At 53.1% G+C, this 27,379-nt stretch overlaps 1 protein-coding gene across 20 annotated transcripts in view; it reads right to left on the bottom strand.

The window, feature by feature from the left end:
• Positions 1-27,379, bottom strand: part of Eph (Eph receptor tyrosine kinase) — a 76,975-nt gene that overhangs the window by 27,071 nt on the left and 22,525 nt on the right. For all 20 annotated transcript variants that reach the window (XM_076436496.1, XM_076436508.1, XM_076436502.1 and 17 more), the window contains exon 2: positions 26,191-26,270. In XM_076436496.1, coding sequence (XP_076292611.1) covers positions 26,191-26,270 — 80 coding nt within the window. The remainder of the gene's footprint in view (positions 1-26,190; positions 26,271-27,379) is intronic.

The following is a 27,379-nucleotide window of genomic DNA, read 5'->3' as shown; positions in this document are numbered from 1 at the left end:
GCTCGACCCTATGTTTTAATTAAACGTCGCACGGTGACTAATTCCTTATCAGACCCCTTTGAACCCTTTGAAAATCAAGACATTTCTTGTAACATTTTCATGATTTCGTCGAAACATTTCGGACTAACGAGAGACGACGATTAACAAAAGCCACACGCAGAAGTTTCGATAAATATATCGCCCGGGGGAATTGGATTTCGCCGTGGATGTCGAGAACCGATTGGAACGGGGTCCGTAGAGTGCAGTATTCGAACTGCAGCGAAAAGTGCATCGGCGACGAAGGTTCTGGGTTTCCCGCGGGACTCGGCCGCGCGCCGGGTCCAGGCATTTCGGCGATTCGCTAAAGTTAGACGCTCCGGGAGGAGAGCGGACGCTGTTCTCGTCAGAGCGTTCGAATCTTTGGGAAGGTTCGAGGAATTTCGATAGGCGGTCGGGAGAGGCGAGGCTAGACTGCCGAGATTGCCGGAGCGGAGGCAAAGGGCAACGAGTCCGGCTGCGTTAATTAAAATTCGCGAGTCGGTCCCGTGGCTCCCCAATAAACCGGCGAAAATATTGCACGAGAGGAGACAGAAAGAGAGAGAGAGAGAGAGGGAGGGAGTCGGCGGAACGGCGGTTGGACGAGCACGAGAGAAGCCGAGTGGAGAGAGTTGCAGTTTCTGCGACGTGGTTGGCTTTGGTTGCACGGCAGGTTGCACGCAGCGAGCCGGAACCCTCGATCGAACCTCGTTAACTATTTGAACTGGTTAACGTCGTCTCCTGCACACGCGGTCGCCCTGCTAGACGCGATATTTGGATAATAATCGAGTCCTCGGCGGCGGTACACGAGCCGTATAATGGCCGTCCAGATGGTACGCGGCGAAACGATCTTCACCTGCCGGCAAACGGCTTTCCTACGACCATTGTTCGAGAGAGCTGGTTGTGCTCCCTCTCCTCGTTCTCTCGCTCGCCGACGCGACCTTTGACGCCCCGAGTTATTTCACCGGGATTGCCTTTCGATTCGGCGAAATATCAGTCGAGCGCCGCGCTCTCGCTTTCCAGAGAGACAACGCCGTTTCCTTTAGCCAGACTGGGCCGAGCACGTATCCGCGGAGGATCGAGGTGTGTGCGAGAACCCGAAAATTGTCGGGATCGAGACGGGTTCTCGAATACATATATGTATTACAGCGAATATCAGGAAATCCGAATATCAGAACCCGACCATCGGGTACTCGACATTTACGGGTGCTCGTACATCTCCGGCGACGGATCACGGATGATTACGGCGGATCGGTATCGTCTATCCAGGAGCAGCCGCGCGGCTGTGCTCGGCTCTCGGGATTATTAAATTAAAAATACAATTTCCCGGGCAGCCGAGCCAGGCCCCTTCCAATATTTTTCCAAGGGCTTAGCCTCGACGAACAATGCCGTCTCGACTCGGAAAGATATCGCGTCGGCTAGATATAACCTGCGAGAGAAAGAAAAGAGAGAAGAAAAAAAGAACGTTACCAGAGACCGTCCAGAGAGAAGGGGAAGGGTACAGGCGGAGGAAAGAAAAGCCGAGGAAGTTGCGAAAAGGTCGAGTTCGAGCGGAGACGAGTCCTGGCGAGGTGGGAGAGAGCGAGAGAGAGAGAGAGAGAGAGGACCATCCCTTTTCCTGGTCCCGGAGAAATTGAGTTTCCGAGTTCGCTTTTCCCCGGGGGTGGTGGTCCGTGGCTCGTTCGACTCGACTCAACTCGACTTTCCTCGACTCGACTCGGCTCGACGCGACGCGACGCTGCCACCTTTATCGTTGTAATGAAACTGTGTTTATGATAATCCAACAATGGAACAATGTGGGTAACGACCGAGGGGTACGCTCGCCAGGCCACAATGGCCCGCGGTTATGCGCTCTCTCACCTAGGAAGAAAGCCGAACCGAGAGGCGATGAGAGAAGGCTGGACGAGCCGCTGCCAGAAGAGGGTCTTGTCTCTCCTTCTCTCTCTCTCTCTCTCTCTCTCTCTCTCTCTCTCTCTCTCTCTCTCTCTCTCTTTCTATCTGCTGCTTGCTACGGGTTTCGGCTCCCGAATCTTAATTAGGAATTTCACAAGGGCTCGGGGAACAGCTACCCCGCACGCCACGGTCCACGCTCCCGAGGAAACGGAAGAGGGCACCGTCCAGAAAAAACGAGGAAAAAATATAATGTCGTCTCGGCACCCCTGTCCGATCGTTGCGTAGATAAGCTCTTTGGAGATAGCGCGATCACGGCGGGGAAACGAGAAAGGGGTTCCTCGTGCCGCTCCTTTTTCTCTCCTCTCGCTCCCTGCGACGTTCTCTACTGTGCTCAAGGAACAGAAGGGGACTTGTTCCCCGGCTCTATAAAAGAGTCGAGAAAGATTGCTCCGGGTACGTTGTAAAATTAAATACTTTTCGTCAAGATAAAGCCGGAATGGCCTCCGCGCGCTCGGGTCACCGGAACTCGGCGCATCGATGACGCTCTCTCTCTCTGCGTTTGTTTTTGTACCAAACCTCTTTTTAACTCCTCGTGTGCTCGACATCTTCGTCGTTGTCTCGGTAAGGGGCTGAATAATTTCCATGATACAGGAACTCGATGCATCGATAATGAGAATCTTTCGACAGGAAGTTCGACGGGTATCGAGGAAATTTCGAAGCAGCCCGATAATTCGTTGCGGGCCAAAGATCCGGGAGGATCTTAATTGAGCAGGCTACTCTGCGAATTAGAGGAAGCCACTGTTCCTACCCGGTGGCTTCCGGCCGCTACTTTATGTTATGGAATCCTCGGCCACCGTTATACTCCCGCAGCAGTTTCCCCGAGGAGCCGCAATTTCCGTCGTTTCGCGCGGACGCGAAAGTTCCCTCCCGGCAACTTTTCGAGCAGATTAATTCGGGAATTTATCATCTTCGGGATGGCAGAGAGAGAGAGAGAGAGAGAACCCGGCGGTGGGCCCGGTGGCCGCTGACCGTAGCCGAAACCGTTCGTCCCGAAAGAAATAAAAGTTTCGCGAAACAAAAGGCTCGAACTTTTTTCGAGTTCGCCGCGGGAATAGCCGGCAACCACCGTTCCCGATCTCCCCTTCTTTCCTTTCTCGCTCTGGTCCAGTGTTTTTCTTTCCGGTCGCATAGTGGCCCTGTTTATGGCCCCTTGACCACCAAATATCCCGACGAGTCTCTCGAGGGTGAAAACCAACGACTTCTCGGCCGCGCGAGAAAGTTTGCGCGAGGATCTCGACGAAAATCCCGATCCTCTCACGAGGGATCTATCTCTCCGCAGCGGGCAATCCCTCTTGTCACCTCTTTCCGCCTCTCTGTCCCCCGGTTGCTCCGAAATATCCAGCACCGAGGCTTGGATATGTGACGGAGAACTTATTTTAACCGAAAGCTTCGGTTTATCCGAAAATTGAGGTCCCGTTCCATTCGAGATGGAAAAACCAGAAACTGAGTATAAATAGGAAATCAACGCGAAATGTTTTAATACGTCGCTTTCGAAAACGGCGAAGAAGCGGAATTAGCATCGCGAACAGCAAACCGACGCATTCCTGACACCCTCTATCTGTCTGTTACAGATTGCCCGACCGAAACCGCAGCATTTCGAAAATCCTGTCGGCGCGACACGCCCGTGGCAGAGATTTCAGCGCCGGGGACGGGTCGCACGCGCGAGAGAAGGAGGAGGAAACGCGAGGATCCCGGCACTCGACGACTCGTGTCAATAAACAGAGTCTGTTCTAACGACGCGGTCGGGATGACAGATATATATGTATATACGTGGATCCGGAGGTGAGCGTGAAAGAGAAGGAGAAGTCGTCCGCGAGAAGGTGGGACAAAGAGGACGAACGACGAAGAAAAAGACGAGAGGGTGGAGAGAGAAGAAGAGCGAGGAAGAAAAGGAGGAAAGAATGGGACGAGGAGGGCCGAGAAAGAGAGAGAGAGTGGATAGAGAAGAAAGAAGAGGCGAGGAAGAGAAAGAAAGAGAGAGAACGGAGACGCAGGCAACGGCCTGCAGAAGCCCCGAAGGCCGTTCACATGAATACCAGTCTTTCCATTAGTACTCGAATGGAGGAGCCCTGGCCGATGCATGATCGATACTCGTAGATCCAATCTCGCTCGGGCCTCGTCCAATCGCGATCGAGGACCACCGCGAGATACAATGTAAGCGAACCTACGCGCTCAGCCCGCTGCCGTTTCTTTCGCGCGCGCGCGTGTCTTGCGAGCGGGCCGATATCGTCGCGAACACCGATCCTCTGGGAGCTTTTAAAGGTCGCCCTTTTCACGACACGACCCGAAGCAAATCCTCCCAGCCGGCTCTCTTCGACGGCATCGCGAATTTGGAGCGTTGGGGATTTCTAACCACCGGGAAAATTCGACCGAAAGATGTGTCTTTTCGTTAATTGCCTGTGTGTTCAGACTCCACCCCCCAAAACTCGATCTCCGAGAGACCGAGTAAAGTTTCCCGCGACAAAGATCATCTATCTTGCGTTCTATGTACAAAGTAGGCGTGGCGCGTTCAAGGTGGGCGTGGTTTATTTGCTCCCGAGTTGTCCGGAGCAGCGAGCAGCGGTACGATAAAAACGATAGAATTCCAACGATGATTGTCACCGAGCGAGATGAGACACGAAAGAGAGCATAGGTGAGGAGGAGTGGGCAATTACGGAACGGCGAAAGCAGGCCACCGTTTCCTCGAAATACCAAGTGGACAGTAGTTTCTACTCTAGCCGGGCGGATTCTCTCTCGTTGCCGGTTCCGCTCTACCCACTTTCCATCCACCACCGCCTCCTCCTCCGGGAGGCACGGAATATTAATGTCCCTCATATTTTATAGAACCACTCGGAGGGCAACGGTGCCTCCCTCTCTATCCGCCTGTTCCTCCCTCTCTCGCTCTATCTCGGTGTGCGTGCCGTCCTACTCCTCCTCCTCGTCCTCCTCCTCCTCCTCCTCCCCCGCTTATAAAGGACTAAAAATATATGTACGTAGGGTGTGCGCGAGCACGGTAGATCCTTATCCGCGGGGACAATGACAAAACGAGCAAAGGTCGAAATACCTAGAGAAGTTAATTCGGTTGTCGGTTCGCGGCACCTCTCTTCCTTCTCTTCCTCTCGCTTTCTCGCTCCCTCGGTCTCCTCTTCCTTCCGTCCCATTTCTCTGGGATCCCTCTCTTTCCCTTTCTTTCTCTGTCTCCCGCTGCCACGTTCACAAGCGCTCGTCGTAGTCGTCGTCGGTTCCAACCCCGGCCTTATCAACCTCGACTTTTTATTTTTCACCCGATTTCTCTAACCCGGACTGGGTCTCTTCTCTCGCCCCGGCGCGCCGTATCCCGTAGATAATTTTAACGAGCACCACATTTTTCTCTGGGAAATGACCCCTTCGCGGATTAGAAGGAGCTGCTCTTCAGAAGAAGAGAGCGCGGGAGACACGACGATCGTTTGCGGAGGGTACTTTCGAGCTCTTTTAGCGACCACCGACTTCCCCCGGCTCCTCTCCCCGACGTGGTCCGTCCGTCCTCGTCCTATTCTTCTTCCTACTACTTCTCTCGCTCGGACTCGAAACAACGCGTTTGTCTCCCGGCCGAACCTACGGGAATACTCTCCCGAACGCGCACATAAATCACTCTCTCTTTCTCTCGGGAGAGAGAGAAAGCAATTTATTACCGGACCGATACGCGGACGCTCTACTCCGAATTCATTTCTTTCCGCTTCGATGCCGGATCTATTAATACCTTGGAAAAGTCTGGAGCAGGCCATGTGTGTCTTGGCTATCCTTCCCTTACAGGAAAACCGGGGCACATTTAGGGCTGCGATAAACAGAGAAAGTGGACAGGCGAAAAGACGTTGGGACCGGATGTTGCCTCAGCAGACCGCGTCGTATTGTCCAGCAATAAAGCTCGGAATTGTAGCAACTAATCTAACTGTCCAAAAGAACCCCGGTCGTTCGGCACAACGTGAAAAAAGTGTTTTCCGTCACTTTTCGTTATTTCGTTCTCTTAAAAACAGGCGAGTGCGCGTGTCTCCGCAGTGAGCCCAATTTTTTATTCGTCTCCGCGCGATTCCATCGGCGCGCGATAATGTTTCCGATGAAATTTTCCGGCGGTGCACTTTAACGGGCTGCTGCACGCTTCGTGTCTATCGCGTCGACACCGTCTGCTCGTTCCGAGCGCAATAAAATCGCGAGATATTATACGCGACCACGCGGACCAGCGATAACGAACGGGGCGCCCCTTCTGGTCGGTAGCATCGAATTACGACACGAACAGGCCCTTTTATCACGGACATCTAGACGCCTGGCTTCGAGCTCCGATCGCTCGTAAAGATCGCCGGCGATCGAACCGGGAAACCCAGCCGAATTCTTCCTCGATCATTCGATCGAATCTGTTTCTTGCTCGGTACGCATTGTTCGGTCTCAGCTCCAGTTCCCGCGATCCTGATAACCACCCTTGTACACTCTCCTGGAAATTGGGACATCCCTATGTGGGGCGTTCAATGCAAAAGTGGAGTTAATAAGGGTCGACAGCGAGCATGCTGAAATATTAATAAAGCGAACTATCGTAGCGAATAGCGATTGCTCGATTCCACTGTTTCACCCCCGGATAACAGTGGACGGAGCTCATGGGAGTTTCGATGATCCCCGTGAAAGGTTGCGTGGAATACCGATGATGGAGGCAACGTGACATCCCCGTAGAACAAGGGGGACGTTCGTTCTTTTCCGTGAACGTGGCGATTCCGCGTGAGGCGTTGATTGCGTTCCCGATGCCTTTTCGGACACGCACCCTCGTTTAGTTGTCGTCGGGGCAGGAACACGCTGAGGTTTCCCAAATTGACTTTCGCCCCTGCTGTCAGCCGTAGAAGGAAGCGTTCCAGGAACTTTGGTATGCGCGAGCCGATCCGAGGGAAAACTCTCCGGGACGAGCGTTCCTTATTCCGGGGCAACAATAGCTGCGAGATGAATCATCGATCCTCGTGGAACCGGCGGTACGTGCGGTGCGAGTCGAGTTTAAGGTGTGTTTGTGCAACGACAGCGATAGTTCGGGGGCAGGGTTCTTTCTCGTGGTGGCGCGAGAGGTCCTTTGAGGGGGTTGAGCCGTACCGCGGGTGCCAATCGAACCCACGAACCCAGCCATCCAGCCCAGCCAGTAGGTTCGTTCGACCCTTCGACAAATTGGCAATCCTCCCTCTCTCTTTCTCCTTTTCTGTGACGGGAAACGACGCCGCCTCGAGTGTCCTCGATCGTCCTGCCGGCGCGAGGATCGTTTCTTTTGTGCTCGCTGCGTGCCGCTTCGAAATTTCCCAAGACCGGTTTATCGATCATCGACGGGGCGCGCTCGAGAGATTGGCGGCGAGACGCGGTGAAACTCGACGGTGCGGCGGCCGAGGCTGCGGAGGGAGAGCACCAGCCACAGCCGCAGCCGAAGCCGCACGCGCGCGGCGGCCGCGATATTCACAGGCCGACGTGTTCTCGAGGGCTGCGCGTTTTCCCGTCCGACGAAAATTTGATTATCCCTAGCGTAGCTGGCGGGCGAGAGCAAGCCGGCCCCCGAATTCAATTCCGACCTCTCGGAGTCGCTAGTTTTTCTCGTCGCGCCCGAACGTCGGAACTTTTTCGGAGGGTCCGCCGCTGCTGTTGCTGCTTCCGTGCTCTCCCACGTGACCTCACGGTTGATTTAACCGTTCTCTTCTCTACCGCCGGTGTATCCATTTATCCCTTGCCACCCTTGCTTCCCTTTTTCTTCGTCGAATCGAGAAAATCATGGCGAGCCGGCGGAAAGAGAGAGAGAGAGAGAACGAGAGAATCGTGCGTCGGTATTGCATTCGTGACGCGCCGCTCCTCTCCGTCTCTTCTTCGTTCGATCCCCTTGTCTACGTTCATCTTTCTTTCGCTCGTCTTCCCCATGGGCAACGTGGTCACGTCCCAGTCGCTATGGAAACCCGGCCGAATCGAGATGGAAACTCACCCTCTCCTCGCGCTATCCCTCTCTCTCTCTCTCTTGCTCCCTCTACATTTTACCCCGTCACGTATTCGGCTCTCTCTCTCTCCCCCCTTCTCTCTATCTCCACTACTCCGGGACTCCGTCTTTCTTTAATCCACGCCGCGCAGCCTGGCTCCGTCTTCCACCGGCTGCTGTCCTTCCCTTCTGGTTCTGATCTCTTCTCACCCTCTCCCTTCCAGTCGCCTGGTCTCGTTAGTTTAACCCACGCGCACCGAATCGTAATGGGAAACGTACAGATGCATTAGGAGAGGCTTTGCCATCCTAGATACCCCCGATGCCAGCCCGGCTGCTACCTTCAAAGCTATTGCCGCTCGCTCTGTTCGCTCTGCTCGCTCGCTCGATCCCACCCCCCGTTCTTCCAATTCCCGGCACCCTATCCCACCCCCTTGGCCGCTCACCTACCCCTACCGTCGCCTTTGTCGTCCCGTACACCTTGCCGAACAATGCGTGCCTCGACAACGCTTCCGTTCCGACTCGTTTCGACGAGCTTCCTGCGAAATTCGCCGCCGCCGGTTGTCGCGCCGTTACCAAACGCGATTTTTCCCCACGACCAATTTCACGAGTCCCATATGTGGGTCACTGTTCGAAAACGGTGAACTAGACGGATCGTTTTGTGATTTCAGTTCATTCGTTCAGCTATAGATCTTGCGGGAATAAAGCTCTGTTCTAATTAACGACGAGTTGAAGCAACCTTTTCGGGTTCCACGAAGAACCTGAAAAAGCCTGTTTGTTATTGCGCTCGAGAAGCCATTATCCGTCTTTACGGAGGTTAGATGTCCAGGATGGGACGCGTTAAAGCGTCTCCCGTGCCAGGAATATCGGAGAGCCAGGTGAAGCTACATCGAGCGACTATCTCTCTCGGCTGCTCTCGAAATTAAATCTCGATCCCATCTATTCCGTGATGCACATAAAATTCGTGGTTCCAGAGACATCAGACGGGCCGCGTAGTGACCGCTTGTTTAACTTTCCATACGCATTCGACCTATCCCGCCCGGCGAGAGGACCCAGCAATTTAATGCAGCCTCGAGTATCGTTCCGCTCGAGGAATACAAAACGCGAGGGAAGATGCGGACTCTTGAAGAGCACGGCGGAATCAGCGTGTTCTCCGAATAGTTGGACGACTAGCAGTTTACCCGTGAGCTGTTTTCCTTTGACATTGATCCCCCCCCCCCCTCTTTCTCTCTGTCTCGTTCTTTTCATCCCAGACTCCGAAATGGTAGCTTATCGTTCCAACCATCGAATCACAAGCACGGATTCCTGCATCGTGAAACACACCGGGATGTGACCGGAGTGTGCGAACAGCGTTCAGCGAATGAACTTGTTTAATTATCATTCAACGAGGCTTCTAGCTCCGGCCGGATGTATAAAGTTTTTCAGCTGATCGACCGTTTCACGATCCAATGCGGGCTATAAGGAAATCGGTAGCCTTCTCGAGACCTGTAATAATTGCCACCGGAAACTGCGATGAGTAATACCGATCGTTAAACAAAACTCTAAGAAAAGTAGCAGGGGCGTGTGGAGATATCGGTCGAACGAGCGTTAGGGTGGCAAACGATCGCGGCGCGTGCGGCGTTTACGATAAAGGAATTAGGAGGACCTCGCCAACAGCTTGGCGAGCGGTCGCAGGACTGACAACGAGATGGGATTCGTTTTTCCCGTGGCGTCGTTCCGCCGAGTGGTCCGCGAAACGATAATCGTTCCCGTATCTTTCGCAGTCCTGACGCCTTGCCCGCATCTCTGCCAGGCTAAGCCGTTGAAGGGTTAATCTGCGAAGCGCGAGCTCGAATCTGATCAAAGTCGTCGGTCGGACTCGTTACGGCCGCGATCCTATTAATTCGCTGTGAACCCGCGAGAATCCGAGCAGAGTGAAGAAGAGGGACAAACACGGTGAGAAAAAGAGAGAAAGAGAGACTCTCACCGAGCCTGGCGGAAAGGAAAACGGAGGAACGAGAAAGTTCAGAAGGTTGAATTTATGCTGGCGGTGGCGGCTCGAGGTGGACCCATCCCGGGCGTTTGTATGCTTTGTACTCGTCGGGATGTCCTCTTTTTCTTTGTCCCCTGGTCGCGGGGGCGGCATAGTGGGATGGAAGACGGAGGATTTTTAGTATTCGCGGTGGTTGTCGTTTTTATGATTTTAATTCCTGGAAATTACTCTCGGGCTCGGTCTGGCGAAAGGGTTCGCCCCAGTCTCTCCGCCCTCCGCTCCTCTCCTCCTCCTTCTCCTTCTCTCTCTCTCTCTTTTCTTCCCGCGAGAGAGCAGCAGTTTGATATTCCGCCGCCGAAGGGAACTTTGTAACGAAAGCGGAGAAACGTCGACGGTAAATGCACCGGGCTTGCTTTCTGGATATGTCGTGTATCGAATACGCGACGCGACGGACGGATGAATTTCAAAGGGACCCGGTTGCCGCGGCGTGTGTACCCATTGCGCTTGAAAACGGGAGCGAGAGGCGCGCTTGTGTCCGCCGCTCGCACCGCGATTCGGCGGAGAAACATTTATTTGGAAGATCGTGGGCGTGGGAGAACAGAGGTGGATACCACGGGATGTGCCCCCCGGAGAACACGGCGGATCGGTGTTTGCGCAAACACGCCGAGGCCCGCAGCGCGGAAGCCTCAAGAGTTTGACGCAGGCTTTGATTAATCCTCGCGAAAGGGGCAACGCTCGTCGCCCTGAGATTGACACGCGCCTCCGACAAGCTTTGCTGCACGCGCGTCCCTTCCAACGACCTCCCACGGAACCGTTTTGTTGCTCGCTCAGCTGACGTGTTGCACGCGTGGACACGGATTTCCCGGCAGCGCACTCTGGACCTTTGGCAGGAGCAGCGAGGCCACGCCTACCGAGTACTATCTACAATGGTATTCTCTATTGTTTTTCTGATTTGCTATTTGGTGGCACCGAAGCTTTCACGAGCAACAAAAACAGGCCACGCCCAGTCTGTGAAGGAAAAGACGAAGACGAATCGTCTGGTATTTTTGTTTCTGATTTGTCCAGAGCCATTCGCACCGAGGAAACGATGGATTACGGTAGAGAGACGTTCGTTTCGCGATGGCGGCGTTGCCTCGGCAGGCCAATGGATTTATTCTCGATCCGGCGACACGCGGAAGAAGATGGGAGCCGATGATACAGAACGGGGAAACACTGATTTTGAATAGGCAGCGGTGCGAGCGGGCTGGCGTTAGAACGCGAGGGAACGACGATCTATTATGCTCCGGCCGACAATTACTCGCGAGATCGGGGCTGTAACGGTACCTGTGAAATTCCGCGAAAGAAAGGTTCGCGCGAAGAATCGTCATCGACGCGTTAAATCGGCAGCAGACTTTTGCCAGTCGCGTTTGCCGGCTCGGCGTGCGCATGCATGAGAGAAAGATCACGCGCGTACGTCAATGTGTATGTGTATAGGTACCGTGGATAGAAGCGGCGAATAAAAGACGACTGGGAAAATCGACGACGAGCTCGTGGCTCGTTGGTCGCATTCGGCCGAGAGACCGAGCCCGATCTCTTCTCGGTGCTCGAAGACGCGAGAGACCGGGCACGGTGTGTGCGCGCGCGGATCGTAATCCCTTGCCTCGTTGTATACGATGTACGTCTCGCAGTATATTTCACTGAATCCTCCCGGTGGAAGGTCTTTTAGAGACCCTTTTGCGCTTTCATTGCCAACCTCGGCCCGCGAGACGATTGATGCAGAAAACTGCATCAACCGCCAACGAACCGTGGCCTTTTTCTCTCTCTCTTAATTAACGCATCCGCGACGCGCGCACACTTTACACCGATCCCGAATCCGGACGAAAAACGAAACGTTGTTATTTTAATAACGACCGCACAGGCGCACAACAGCCGCGACCGACCCCACCGGCGGCGTCGCGCCAACTTTCGGCTAATTAGACGCGCCGCTAATAACGCCGGCGTTATCCGCCGTAAATACGTCGAAACGGTTGCCGATAAACGCCACACAAATTTTTCGCTCCGCACACCGGCCCTCCCACTAGTTTCTAATTGTCGGCCGACGACGTGCGTACTCTAAATCATCGCTCAAATAAACTCCCTCTAGTCGCTAGATCCTGTCAGAACGATGGGTCAGCTATTTTGACTTGTTTTTTTCTGTGAAATGGGCGTGGCCTGACCCGAGGAGGCGTGGCACAGGTGCTCCCAAGTAGAAAGGAGCTATCTTTCCTTGAATAATTGAATGTTTCTTTCAAACGTCAACTCCTATCGTTGGACCCACTAAAAGCAGACGTAGGAGATGATTAGTAAGCCTCTATCGAGTTCTAGCTGCGAGAGATTCGTCGCGCATCGGCCGGATTAATTTCACTGTCGGCGGAGCTTCGTCACGATCGCACGACACTTAAAACTGTGTCAAAGATGTTCGCCGCGGTCGGGCCGGGGTCGACGACTCGCGCGAGCCCCCGCCTCTCAATAATCATCGTCGACAGTGTATCGGGGGACGATCGCCGAACGATCGAGCTCCATCCATCACGAAATCCTTTAGGCCCCCATCGTCAAAGGGAAAGCGACGCTCGCGGTGCACACGTGACGCGCGGAACTCGACGAACCGTGGAAAGAAGAATAGCGAAGCGAAGAGAGAGAAGGGAGAGAAGCGAGAGGAGCACGTGTCGCGATGTAAATTCGTTGCGGCGAGTGGTCGTGATTTAAAAATTAAATCTTAATCGAGTGGAATTCGGCCCACACGCTCCGCAAAGAGGATGATCTTGGAGCGAGCGAGCAGAACGCACACTGTCCAACGGAGTAATAAACGGACGCGCGCGTGGATTAGTCTGGATAGGCCGTACATCGTGGCGGTTCGTTCTCTTTCTTCTTCTTCTTCTCCTCCTCCTTCGTTTTCTTCTTCTTCTTCTTCTTGTACCTCCTACCATCACTGCGCCCCCCTTCTACGTCTTCCTGACTCTCGACCGGCTGAAATATCTCAGCCAGTTAAAACGCTATCAGTTCTAATAAACGATCATTCGTCTGTTTCGTCCTCTCCCTGGTGTATCGTTAAATCCCGAACAACAGGCTCGAGGTGAGGACACGGGGGAACTGGCAGCCAACAGCGGGGAAACCGAGAGGGACAGACCGAGAGGGAGCGAACGGAAAGCCGAAGGGGAAACGATGATGCGAGACACGAGGAACCCTGACATCGTCTTCTTTTTTAACCTGCACCGTCACGCGGTACACGAAAGGGATCGACACCACTGATCCAGATGTCGAGATCGACCGAGATACGCTAGGGGCCGCGATGACGATGCCCCGATTCGATGTCACTTTCAATAAAAGATAACGCGACGGGTGCAAGCCGCCGCGCGAGTAACGAGCCTCGAATCCCTCCGCTCCAAATTTCTTCCGACGAACGTCCCCGCGAACAGAACCGACGTCGGCCTGCACTTTGCGCCTCTCCCAGAACCATCGTCCTCCTCCGACGCAGCCAAACTGCCTCTCTCTCTTCAACGTACACACCGTGGAAAATAGCCTCGAGTATTTCTGCTCAGTTACTTTCGTCTAGTAATTAGCGATGATCTATGTTTGACTATCCTCCCATGTAACGGATGATTTCGTCTTTTTTATATATATTTTCGCGCCCGTCCCCAATTTCAGTTGGCAAGCTATACTAGCCCCGAGTGTATCATTCTCAATAATCATACCTCGCGCAATAAAGAAGCTAGAATCGGCACGACCCGCAGACGTCGTTCTTGAGGGGTTAAAATTAATTTTCTAAAGCCTATGCAAATTTTCTATAGAACCGATAGATGACCCCGTACCGCCCCTGCACATTGAGATGCATCGAGGGTGCATATTGAGATCAACGGAGCGCGCGTTGCAGTCACGGGCGCCTTTCCGGTGGGTCCTCCAGAGGGGGGCTAAGGCTCGGGGGAGGATTCAAAAAATTAACGACACCGGGAGAAGTCGTAAAGTTCCGAAAATCCTCCGATGGAAAAAAAGAAGAGTCATGGGACAGAGAGAGAGCAAGAGAGAGGAGGCTGGAGGAGAGACGAGGCGCGGGTGCAAGAGAGGCGTACACAGCGTGATTAATCCCGTGGAAACGGGCCGACGCTCGTGTGACCGATGGCGTGTCCCGGAGTAATCCACCTCTATTCTCTCATTCGGCTCCGGGGATTAATTCCCGGGGATTAGCATTAATTTCGTTCCATCCGAGGTCAGTCGGGTGTCTCCAGCCGGGAACGCGCGTTTCCTGGGGGTGCTCGACGAAAGCGAAAACGGAATTCTGAGGACGGTTTCCTGGCGGTCGCGAGAAATTTGACCTCCGATTGCGCGTTCAAGTGCCGGATAATGACTCCACATATGTACCGCGTGGCCTGTTTGATGATTTCAACTCGAAGAGACCGGTAAAAATCATTTTTGGCAATTTTTTGGAAACTGGCACGACGAAATTAACCTCCGTTGGCAGAAGTACGAGCATCTCCCGAGCAGATCTCGATTCGATACGGACAATATATTCTTCTCAACGTCGGCCCGAGGAGGAAGTGGTTGGTCAAATCCCCTTTCGCCGGACACGCGGGTACAAACACATCTGCGGGATCGTTAATGAGCCGGAGTTTCATCTTGGAACTTGTGGATTATGTTCTTGGCGCTGATTTGTCCAATAAGAGGGGGAAAAATCGATTTTGTCGAGACCCGTTGGTTGAGCGATCGAGCGTGTCGTTGAACCTTTATTCTTCGCCGCGAACTAATTACCGCCCGGGAGTTTTCACGGCTCGGGGCTTATTCGGAAAGAGGGGCGGGGGCAGGAAATTTACGGCCCGCTGCAAATTCCACGAATTTACGATGCTCCGAGCGCGAAACGATGAGACGAAGGAGGATGGACGCCGGCCAGCGATTAAACGGGGAAAGTTAACGAGCGGAACGCGCTCTCTCGCTGCCGGGAGAGCCCTTCTTCCCCGTTGACGGACAGTCGACGAAGCCCTTTTCGAGGGAAAAGCCGGCGAATTATATCGGCGGTGGTCGACGCGACACTAGAGAGAGAGAACCCGACTCTCTCTCTTCGAAGAGAGGAAGAGGCGCGCGAGAGACGGCGAGTGAGGCCCCCGTGTTTCTTCTCTTTCTTAGGCCGTGCGACGAGAGACCCGGTACACGCTCGGCTAGTCACGAGGGACAGGATGAAATAAAGGACCGACGATGCAGATCACGCGACAACGATCCAATCCTGGCCGAAGACGATCGAACGATCGTACATCTATCGAGTGTCTCGATAAAACGTCTCGGCTCATCGGCTCCGAGGAAGCTGGCGAGACCTGCGGGAACGACGAGGACGGAACAGACAGGATCCTCGTCCTTGCCTGTCCGCCGAGGAATCTTCGCGTTCGACGCTTTCGTGTCCATTAACCCTCCTCGTGGTACTCTACGGCGCGATGGTCGCTCGAAAATTATTGGAACCCGGCTAGAACTTGCATCGCTGTTTCCTTGAAATCTTCCACGATCATAGAATAGTCCCGACACTCGGAAATGTCGCAGTCAGGCGCGACACGCGGAAGCTCCATAATGCATATGTGTTACCTCTTCTTCCTCCATTTTAGCTCACTGTGTCCCAGCTTTATTCTGTGTTTAGAACCCCTAGACCCTTTAGTACGTTGGAATCATCTATACTTGACGGGAAAGGACGACGACTGTTGCACGAGGAGAGGATCCTGCAGAAGGTGCGCGCGGTGTCGGTTCGCGAAAGCCTGGAGAAAGAAGAGAAAGACGAGCGCCGCGGAGGAGGAGGTAGAGCGAGCAGAGAGAGAGAGAGAGAAAGAGGGAGCTAGTCGCCTGTACCTGCCGCCGCGGAAGGCCTTAACGACGCAATCACCGGATAGCTTCGCCGTGATAAAAATCCCTGGGCGAAACGACGCCGGGCCACAAATCAGCAAACAGATGCGTAAGCGCGACTCCTGGGTCAGGCCTGGTTACGAGCATCGATCCAGCTCCGGTAACGACCGCGCTCGTCGACGATTTGGGACGAGCTTCGCGTCCCAGGACACACTCGTAATTGCGTATAACCCATCCACGACGCAACACTTCCAAGAGAAAACGGCAGACGAAACAGGATAGACAGAGAGAGAGAGAGAGAGAGAGAGAGAGAGAACCTCTTTCCTCCGCTCCCTCCCCGCCGTCCGCCAGCTTTCTTCCACGATTCGCCTTCTTTTCCTTTTAATCGTGTTACTTGGTAGTTTTGCTGTCGCATAATCGTATTTGTACGAAGCCCCGAGCGCTGAGCCAGCCTTTAATCACCCCGGCGTTTGCATTAAAAGCAGGGAAACACGATGTTTACCCACGTCTCTAATTATCTCGCGTCTTTCCAGGAATCGTGTTCTATTCGCCGCGCGAAACAGCCTCGTCCGGCCTCGTTCTTTCTTTTCTTTTTTCTTCTTGGTTCTCCTCTTTTTCTCTCTTACACGTTCTCAGGCCCGCGAGACGCGGATCACGAACGCTCCCCCCGGTCTATCTCTCTCTCTCTCTCTCATTCTCTTGCTCCGTGTACGATCATTTCGCGGACCGACGCGATAACGTAGACGCGTGCCAGTTTCGCGCTCGCGAATCGCTTGCGAAACTTCCTCTCTCGAGCCTCGATCCCGCGATTCCGTTCGCTCCGAGCTCTCCGCGTCCCGAGTTTCCTGACCCCTTTCGAGAGATCGTACGCGCGAAACGCCTTTTAACGATTTTTATCGCGCGAACGCTTCGCCCCGGAATCGTTCCCAAGCAGCACGGTTTGGTGAAATCTCGCCGGCAGGAATTCATTTAAATTTTCTACTTCATATTCAGGGATCGGTCGCGAAGACACGCGCGCGAGCATGAGCCCCGTAATTCGAAGAGGTCACGAGGGAATGCGGATCGACGAAGAGCGAGGTGGAAGAGGGGCCAGAGGCGAGCCTTATCGATCGGAGGCCGTGATTTCTTTCCGTTCCGCGAGGCCCCGATGAGAAATCTGTAATCGATACTTTCGGTTCGACGTTCGCCTCGCGCTGGTTCGCGACGTGCCTCGCGTATATGGGAAGCGTGGCGCGTTCGGCTTTTGCGCAGGGTGGTCCGGCGCCGCGAGGGGCCCCGTCGACATTTTACGAGCCGAAAACACATGTACGTTCCGCAATTCGAGAACTCGGCGGGCCGCGAGGCCCCGAGTTTTACCGTTTCCTGGACACAGAGAGGCTCGGGCTCTCGATTAATTCCGTCGAGCGCCGATAACTCGCTCGCTTAATTTCACCCGGGATTCCGAGGCGTTCCGTTTTTTCTCGACGAGAGGAAAGAGAAAGAGAGAGAGAGAGAGAGAGAGAGAGAGAGAGAGAGAAGGCCCTCCGCAGCGCGGCGGTGGCGTACGATTACCCAGGATTTTGCATAATGCGTCCGTACCGCACGATAAAGAAAACGGAGGACAGCCGGATCGCTGAGAGAGAGTCCGAGAAGCGGAGGAGAGGAGGGCACAGAGAGGAACGGGCTGACTCACGCGTACCTGGAAGAAACGGAAACTCGATTACGGTACCGAGAACCCGATCGGTCGCTATTGGCGAATGGCGCGCGTGGTTTATCCTCCCTCGACCGATAAAGCCAGTCTCGATAAAGGGGGCCAAACGAGACGGGACGAGCAACGAGACGTCGCGGAGACAAGTGCTTCTCGAATTTCTGTCTCGGGGAACGCCGATAAATCGACGTCCGCCGGATGGAAAAAAAATCCCTCGAACATGTACGCTCGCGTTCTGATAATCGTCGCGAGCCAAGATAATTTTCGTGGTCCCGCGGATCTCGTTGTCTCGTTCTCGATAACGAGAGCTACATACAACTAAAACGATCGATCGCTCGTCTGCGAACCACCAATCAGCTAGTTTCTTCCCTCGGAGAATCCTCGAGAGGGGTAAGATGTTTTACGTAAGCAAACGGAGAAAATAAATCATCCACTTATCGGCCTAATAAATATTTAGCTAATAGCCAGCTAGTTATTCTAGACACACCCCCCTTCAAGAAGGTAACCCGATATTTATTATTCCCGCCTGGCGCCCCGAAATGTTCACAGCTGTACGATTATCGTGGCTCCACCCGGTACAAGTCCCCGGCAGAAAGACACACGCGCGCGTCTCCACCCTCCTACTTGTGTAGTCTTTTTATGAGCCGAGGGTAATTACTTAGGCGGGCCGGGTTATCTCCATAAAAATCGACCTACGACCGATATCAATTTTCCACTGTGGCGATACGCGATAGAAAGAACGAACATAGGACTTCGTTCTCTACCCTATACGGTTCTAGGCCGTTCCCTTCCTAGCGTGGAAAAGTCTACGATCTCTTCGTTGGCGGCTCGTCACGCCGCCGGGTAATTAATCCGGCACGACATCGCCCTATCGATCCCGCCCGTGAAAGACACTGCCCTTCGAGCGACCGTTTCCATGCGGGAGGTGTTGAAAAATCTGACGATGGGAACGAGCCGCGCTTTCCGAGGCGACCAGTCCGACGCCAATAAAACTCCCCTCGTAAATCGGAATCTTTTGCTTGGAAAAGAATCCCGGCACCAGCCGTTACGAACGCCTAACGAGCCTTTTATTTATGTATTTTCTGGCTACGATCCTATTCCTCAAAGTTTAGAGCCCGGGTCGCAGGAAACCGTGAGAAGACTCCAAAAAACGCAAATCTTAATTACCTCGAGGCATTCGTATCGAATAGTCTGTATAAATATGTAGGAACAGAGAGTGTCGGATGCAAGAAAAAATTGTATTGACGGCACAAACAGACATATATTTGTTCGCTGTCGCTTAAATTCGCTATCACTCCAAAAAGGACGCTCTCGCATTGTTCTCGCTCGTTATGTACGTTTGCTTACATTCGCCATCTCGCTCTTTCTCTCTCGTTATCCCGTTCTCTCACGCACTCTTTGTCTCACGCGTCCCTCGCTCGCATTCGCACCGTTAGTCCAGTCGACGAAAAGGTTGTAGAGGGAAATGGATTTGTTGCTCTCGTCTTTTCGATCTAGACCATATGATCGATCTACTCCGCGGTCATTGCTCCCTACAAATAATTCAGTCTCCCATTTCTGGGGCAATCAAAGTGTTGGTGCTTGTACCAGAAACTTTCGTACCAGAAGAACGTAATCTCGTTTCAACTAAAAAGCAAAGAGTACCATTCATGCTCAGCAGAGATTTCGTTCAGGATTCTCGTCACGAGTTTGCCCCGGTACTGTTCAGCAAGAGGTTGAGCGTCCAAGTAGTCGAAGGTTTTGGTAGGCGGCCGAGGCCGCGGGTCAAACATGACCCAGAGTAGACGAGACTGGGGGCTGACTCACAGGTTCGAAAATTCGCGAGAGAGGTTGGCGAACGAGCTACCGGTATGCAAAGCGTGAGCGAGCGAGCAAAGTGTTCGGAAGAGTGAGCGAGGAAGAGGCTTGTCGTCGGGGCAAAGTGTTTTCTCGCGGTCTCGTCGCATCGGTTCGCATTCCGGGAAGACGATCCTTGACGAGCAAGAGCCCCCGAAGACGCGGTTACCCGAGTCACATATCACCACGTGACGTCCTCAGAATTTCGCATCCGAGGAGCGCATTTAGATGCAGATACGCCCGCGGACGCGGACGCAGACGCGGTTAAAAAGACCAGAGCCTCGGAGAGTTGCGACGGGCGACGGGCGACGAAGACGAAGACGATGGGTACGGGGACGAGGACGAGGACGAGCCTCTGTGAAGAGGGTGGCGAGGGCGAAAGGGAAAAAGAGAAAACGAGTCGACGAGTCGTCTCGGCCGCGCGGTGCGAGAGCAACGAGAGGTTGTGGAGGACGAGGAGGATGAAGATGAAGGAAACGCGAGATGAAACGGTCAGATAGTAGGCTCGAGTGCCACGTGCGAGAACGGAGCAGACCTTTTCGCTGGAGCTGCGGACACGATCGCTGCCGTTTCATCGGCTCCGAGATGAACTTCTCCGAGGCCGACACCACCGGTGGACACGGTGGATCGGCCAGTGATACAGAGGATCCTCTTTCGGAAGCCAAATTTCTGTCGGACTTTTCTCTTTTTCACACTCGGCCGGCTCGAGAGCTTGGTTATCGCTCGAGTACCGTTACCCTCGTAGCTAGTTCTCGTTTTCTGTGGACGCTCCTCTTCCTCTCTCTCTCTCTCTTCTTCCACGCTCGAGCAAAGTCGAACCAAATATGCCTTTGCAGACAACACTCTCGTGTCCGGAACACGTGGACACGGCTCTGTCCGATGGCAATCGACGACTCTTTGTGTTACACTCGTTCCAGGGATCGGATCCTCGAGTACACGAGGCCGAAACTAGGACGAAATGCTTGTAGCCGGGCCAGTCGATGCATACGAATGTCCTGCTCGTTCCCGAGACGGGAAATGATTTAAATATCCCGTCGGACGGGTCAATCTCAGGCCGACCCGTTCCATCGAGCACCGGGTCCGTCGAGATAAATCGCTTCGCGTACCCGTTTCTGACTATTACCGTCACGTTTCCTCTCGGTGTTCGACGCGGTGGATCGGGTGTCCTCGGGTGTCCTCTTCTCTGGTCGTCTATACGGTTAAGAGCGTATCGAGCCGGACCGACGGCGGGGCGCATATACCGTCGATAATTTACGCTTAACGAGGCATCGAGCATAAAGTACACGGCGAACGGTACGACGACCGGTGTTTCCCAAAATTGTCCCGTCATTGTTTATTGGACTTTCTAAACGTTCGTCGGCCCTCACCTACGCGCGACGGTTACACGACACCGGGAAACGAGCCTTGCCGGGAGAGCCAACGATAAATTTATTCCACGGGGAAGAGATCGGGAGAGATCTCGCATCGGGGATCGACGGTTCCCCGGGTTCGATCTCTTCTGAATGAAATTCCAGAAAATTACCGTTCCACCCGGCCCGGTTGGGAAATGTCTCTCTCTCTCTCTCTCTCTCTCTCTCTCTCTCTCTTCCTCTCTCTTCGCGCGCATCCACTCGAAGCGCCGTATAACATCGAGTGGAGGAAACCTACGCGGGACGAGCCTGCTAATAACCGAGGCAGGGAGCAAGAGGTTCCCTTGGTCGTCGAAGATGGAAATGAGGCGAACGTGGAGGACCGGGAAGGACGCGACGGGGTACGTCCGTCTCTCGATCGAGTGACTCGGAAACTCGAGCATTCTCAATTAATTCAAGCGCGACTCTCCCTCCATTCTTCCGGCATTCTTTTTGCTGTTTCTTCCTGCTGTTTTGCTTCAAGTCCTCGCGACCCCTGTCCCGGTGTCCCGGTCCTGGTTTCTGGACCAAGGACCACTGCGAACGAGATTAGTGGCACAGAGCGAGTCGAACTTCGAGATCCCTTTATACGCGAGTTTCGAGGACCAACAGGAATCCGTCTATCCAAGATTTAATCATGATAAATGTTCAAAATTTAAGGGAAAATATTTTATCAATTTCCGCCAGGATTTCGAAACTTGACATCAAAGGGCGCGTCTCGCTTCGCCACGCACGCGGCCAAAACCTTTTCCCCCATCGAGTTGTTCAAATACACCGAGCTAATTGTGTTTGGGCTGTTTGTTCTGACGCTGTTCGCCCTACGGTTCTGTATATTAATAACCCCCACGCCGAGCCAGCACTCGTTCCGCGGGAACTTTGGCCCACGATCGGGGAACCAAAGTGATTAGAACTGCCTAAGAATACCGGCAAACACTATGCGAACCCTTCTCAACCCTACTGCCCTTCACGCCGATTTGATTAACCCTCCGAAGGTGCCGGGTTCTTGGGACTGTAAAGTCAATGGGTCGATCTTTCGCGAGTCGAGTCTCCACATCGATTTCATTCGAGCTCGACACAGACAACTGTCAGCGCAGCTGTGCCTCGTGGCGATTTATCTACTTATCTCGCTGTCGTATTGATTTTTTTGCAACTGGGTCAATGTAGTTCGAAGACCGGGACGATCAAAACCGTGTAACCTCAGTCCTATTTTACAAACCGTATAAATAAAATTTTCAGATGATTCACCTGACGTGTTGAGAGGCGAAAAAACTTCTCGGAGACTTCCAATTTTCTCCGATTGCAATTCCATAGGAGACGATTGACTATCCAGCCGTCCGTCCCATCGATCACAATTTTTCTCCAATCTCCGAGACTCTGTCCAATTTCCCAGAAGATCGCGTCACCCGAAAGAAAGTGCACCGAAACGTCGGCGCTAAAAGGACAGGTGGCTGTGTCCGGTGAAAAAATTTGTCGGTGGAGCGGAGGGATGTGGACTAATCTCGCGAACGGGGAGACACGGTCGATCGGCTGCGGGAGAGATACGCAGGAGCGTCGTTAATCCCCGTCCGAGAAAACTGATTAGGCCGTCTTAAGGGCCTCTTTCCCGAAAGGCTCTCTCTTTCTCCCCGCCGATCTATCTCGCATTCCGTTCGCGCGCGACTCCCCTCGGAAAAACCATCGTTGGAAGCGGATCAAGGAGCTGCTGGCCGACTTTAAGAGGATTCCCGTCCTTCGCGGGATTTTTCCTCGACCCGAGAAAACCGAGAGGAGACGTCTCAAGGCGACGGATTCCTGCGGAAGATGGAACGCGGGTGCGGAGGTTAATTCCACACTTGCTGGGAGAACTCTCTCGTCCTGCAGACGATCCCGTCGCAGGATCCTCTCGAATCGATACAGAGGATCTCCAAATCCACTTGTACGTATCACTTTACTAGAACATTTCAGGCGAACTATTAGAAAACGTCTGAAGCGTTCGACTACGAAGAATGTTGCTGCTATTCAGACCGGAAAGTAGTATTTATACTATTGAGTATATACCGGAGGAGTTCCATCGAAGAGTTTTATTGACCAAGGTTTATGAAACATCTTCCAGCGGATGCAAGCCGCAGATGATCCGCTTTACAAGTATCCGCTCGGAGAGCGTTTAACATTCAGAGTGAATTATACTATTAAAATAATCTAAGCCATTCGAAAATGTAACGCGGAACATAGTGGATCGATGGAATCCGAGGGGAGATAGCAGAATCGCCGTCTGTTCTCTCGGTTAAATCACGGACACAAGAAAGCGGAGGATAATCGTGAATAATAATACGTTCGGCGATTAAGCTCGCTTGTAGACCACCTCGTAAATAATAAAAGGAGTCGGTCACGGGAAATCGTTCGAGAGAATGGCCGTTAATTATTTACGGAGTCCGCTCGCGCAAGTTCAAGCTTCCAATCGCGATGACGTTCGGCCCGAGTCATCCGGCTCGAGCGCGATGAGCTAAGACCTCGAGGAATTCGAGGGGTAGCCTGTCTTTATCGCCGACACCGGCCGGATCGATTACTTTCTGTTTCCGAACGATGATCAACGGACACCGATTCATCGAATCGATGCTGGCCTCGTTATCGCCGAGTTCTAACAAAGATAGTCACATGTCCCTGATTGCCTGTTCAAGCAAGTCATCCCTTCGCTTTATTTGCCACTTGAGATCTTTATGGAAAATACAAATTGTCTGCATCAATTGTCCTTCTCTGGTAACTTTAATGACTTGTAAATCACACATCGTTACTGGAAAATTAAGGTGGCTTCCGTATGGAATTCTGTATTGATTAGATATAAACATGGTTAACCCTTATACGATCCTCAGGGTAAAAATTCACCTATTTACTATTTTCACATACTGTAAAATCATTGATCCCTTTATGTCTACGTTGTGAGATGTATTTCTTTAACCCTTCACTGCATGATTCTTTTAATTGGAATGAAAAAATTGAAAGAAGTTCTTGTGTTTTATTTAAGGGAAAAATATTCAAAAAAATTAAAACAACATTTTATTATGTATCATATTCTTAGTTCACTATATACCAGATTTGTTAACTGTATAAGATATGATACATTACGCAGCGAAAGGTTAAAATGTGACGTTACAAATGGAACATAATTCGTTGATTTCACGTGTAGAGCTTCATGGGCGAATTATTATCCTAGTCTCTTTTATGCAACTATTCTTGAGGATGAGGGTTAATAATGTAACCGATATTTTGAGTAATGGTACAGCAATTTTTAATGGCGACTCTGAGTCAGCACTCGAGTGCTCATGGTTAAGAATCTTCATTTTAACGGTAATCCCGAGAGAATGAAGGAAGGGAACGATCGGACCACATTCCTGAGGGTGAATTGGTCGACGACCAAAATCGCCACCGCCGTTGAATAATTTCGTAAGAAAAAATCCTCAGCGGTGAATCAGAAAGTTTCTATTAATTATCCGCCGGTGAGTAATGCGTTAATATATGGGCCAAATCACAGCCTGTGCCATCGGCGACGGTTTCTAGCGGTAGGTGTCCGTCGGAAGAACCGAAGACCGGGTCCGGGGTGATGCAGGGGCCTAAAAGTTCTCGGGTCAACTCCGTTCGGGAGCCGCAAACTGTGCAGAGGTCCTTGAGACAACACGCGCCCGAGCGAAACCACGAGCACATATTTGGACGTTCCACTTCCGCTTCTCGTGCGGAGCGCGCGAGCAGATATAGACAGAGGAGGTGCGAAGTGAACTCGAGTACTCGAGGACGAGAGCGGAGACCGGAGGCCCCCCGGTTCTCCTCGCCTCGTTTCGTTTCACGGGAAAAAATCAGGCTCCCGTGCACCGCCGGGTACACCGGCAGTGTAACACACACCGGCCCCCTTTTCCATCGAAGGGAAACGCAGGACATTTAGCAGCTAGAAAAATCAACAGCAGCCTCAAAGAACCTTTTCAAACGGAGCGTTACGCTGTCCGATTAGCGGCACCGCACTAACGATCCGAAAGCCAACCGGGTGGGGAAAGAGAGGAGGCCGATATCCTTTCGGTCGATCGTCCAATTTCGCTCTTTCTTTTTTTCTTCGAATCGAAGCAACGAGGTCGATCGACCGGCCGTAGGCACCTATGTGAACCAGGTGAACCCGCTCGATTCTTCATTCTACTTGCATTAATTAAAGGGAAGTGAATTGGAACTTTTCGATGGGAGCGTTGCACGATGTTTTATCGGTGGTTTCTAAGCGCAGCGGTTTAGATTCCGGTTGGAATCGCGCGACAGCGCCAGAACTCTGGTCTCCGTCATCGATTATCGACGGTCGCCGAGCGCGATCGTAAAATCTCTAACGCGTTTCATGCAGGTAAGTGGACGAGTCACGAGTATCGGTCGGGAAGGTGGCCGGTGGTGAAGGTTCGAGGCTCCTCGAACGGTCCCAGTCGACGCGTAAAGCGGTTCAGACAGTTTATCAGCGTGCATCGTGTGCCGAAGCCGGGAGATATCCGAGGTTCGACACCCACGTAGGGTCGCAGGAGGAGTCGTCGGGTTGGGAGTGAAATTTTCAGCGGCGCTGGTACACACGCTCCCTCTCTCTCTTTCTCTCTCACACGCACCCACACACGGATGAACGAGGCCCGTATTATACATGCGCGCAGGAAACTATACGTCCTACGACGTTTAAATAAACGCATCCTCTCTCTCGCTCTGTTCGCTCCTCTCCTCCCTATCCGGCGGCCGTCTCTCTAATTTGTCCGTTCAAACAAAAAGCAATTTGTTACCCAGCGGACTGACTCTTGGTCCGGCGGTGCGCGAGACGAGAGACCAGAGAGCGATCGAGAGAGACAGAGGGAAAGAGGAGTCGAGTAGCGAGAGGAAGATGGAGCGAGCGAAAGAGCAGGAACGCGCGCGCATTCGAGAGAGAGAGAGAGAGCGAGAGAAACGAGACGAAGAGGGAGCGAGAGGTGGTGGCCGGTCGGTGGTGAAGGAGGTGGTGGTGGCAGTGGAGGAGGAGGAGGTAGTGGCTGATTTAAACCTGTCTGGCGGCCCGCTGCGCGCTTAACAACTGAAAAACAAACATGGCGCCGAGAGAGCGCACCGGCCAGCGGGAGCCCACGTATGCCGCGCGCACCGAGACCATAAAGTGCTTCTGGTACCCCCGGAACCCGCTGTTCTCGCTCTACCGGGTCCATTTTGTCCCCTTCGGACACCACTCGGGCCCCCAGACAACGAGATTTTTCCCACCACCCGAAAAGGTGTCGGCGACTCTTGCCATTTCGCTTTTTTTTATTCTCTCTCTCTCTCTCTCTCTCTCACACTCTTCTCTTTACCGAGAGGTAAATAGAGAGAGAGAGAGATAACTTTCTCACCCGAGACCGACACATACATACACGCCCGTGGCTCTCTCAGAGCTCTTTGCGCTCGGACCGCTCTGAGACCACCTTGAATTCCCCGCACGAGCGCGCACAAGGCTACTTCCGACGCGATCGGTGAATCTCGCGCAATCCTCTTTACCGGGATCCCCAGACGATATCGGGCGCAGAGTTGTAGGTTATAACGCAGCATCGGAGTCGATTGCGATACTTACCCCTGGGGTGCTCGCATCCGTCCCGTACGGATACCTCGTCCACTCGAGCTTCTCCTCCTGTGTCGTGTCCAACAGAACAACTGCAACAAAAGACAAAGCGAAGTTAGATGGGAACCGTTTCTCGCGAGATAGAAACGTTTTACTCGCGTACAGCTCGACCGAGGGTCGCTTGACCTGCCTGCAAGGCCGCTATTGACCCATATCGAACTTCTTGCTGCATCGGATGAACCATCCGATGCAATCGCGTCAAATTAATAATAGGCGATCTAGATGTGGAAACTGGGTAAATCCACTTTTTAGCAAAACCGTAGTCGTTGAAGATTTGGAGATTTCTGTGATAAAAAGAGGGAAACGGATTGATTGCATCCCTTCGTGGGGCGGGTCGCGAGTGACCCGGAGCTGGTCGTGGTGCATCCGACCGGAAAGGACAGTAGTGTAAAAAGTCGTATAGGTAGGACGAATGCGGAGGCATGCAGGCAATCGTCGGTCAAGGTGATCTTCCGGTGCGCGGAAATCCTCTTCTCGACGGTGTATGTATCGTGACGACCGCGGCCGGTGCGGCGTTGGAGCGCCGGCAAAGATTTTACCGTAAAAAGTCAACGTTCCGTTCCGGGGGATGAGGGAAACGACTCCCTCTCAAAATGGCGGATCCTCGAGACCGTGCTAAAACACCTTGCTTCTCGGCGGCTCTCGTTCTCGTCCTATACGAGAAGGGTGAGAAAGCCCCCGGCGGCAGAGGGGCGCACGGGAACGGACGAAGGAGGGAGCGAGAGAAAGAGGGCGGAGGGGAAACCGGGGCGAAAGAGGGAAAGAGGGAGAAGAAGGGTCGGTCGCGCGTATCGTTGCACACGCAGCACAGCCGGCAGGTTGTGCGTCGTGTCCTGCGACACGTTTGTAGTGGTGGTCGTATCGACCGGCTCTCGGCTGCTGCTGCTACAACCCACCCTCTTTCCCTCTGGCTCTCTCTCATCTCTCTCTCTCTCTCTCTCTCTCCGATCCACAGCTTTCACCCCGTTTCGGAATAGCTGGCCCTCTCAGTCCTTCCCACCCGCTATCTATCTTCTCCTCTCGTTCCCTCCAACTCGGCCGCTCAGACCTGGTTCCTCGTCCCTCTTTATCGTCCCTCCTTGTTCCACGGTGTTCACCACCGCCGTACCGCGCTATCGGTCCAACCCTCTTCAGATTCTCT

The sequence above is a fragment of the Lasioglossum baleicum genome, chromosome 13, assembly GCF_051020765.1.
Source record: "Lasioglossum baleicum chromosome 13, iyLasBale1, whole genome shotgun sequence".
Lineage (NCBI taxonomy): Eukaryota > Metazoa > Arthropoda > Insecta > Hymenoptera > Halictidae > Lasioglossum > Lasioglossum baleicum.
The sequence above is the reverse complement of the archived record's forward strand: the minus strand, read 5'-3'. Positions and strand labels throughout refer to the sequence as shown.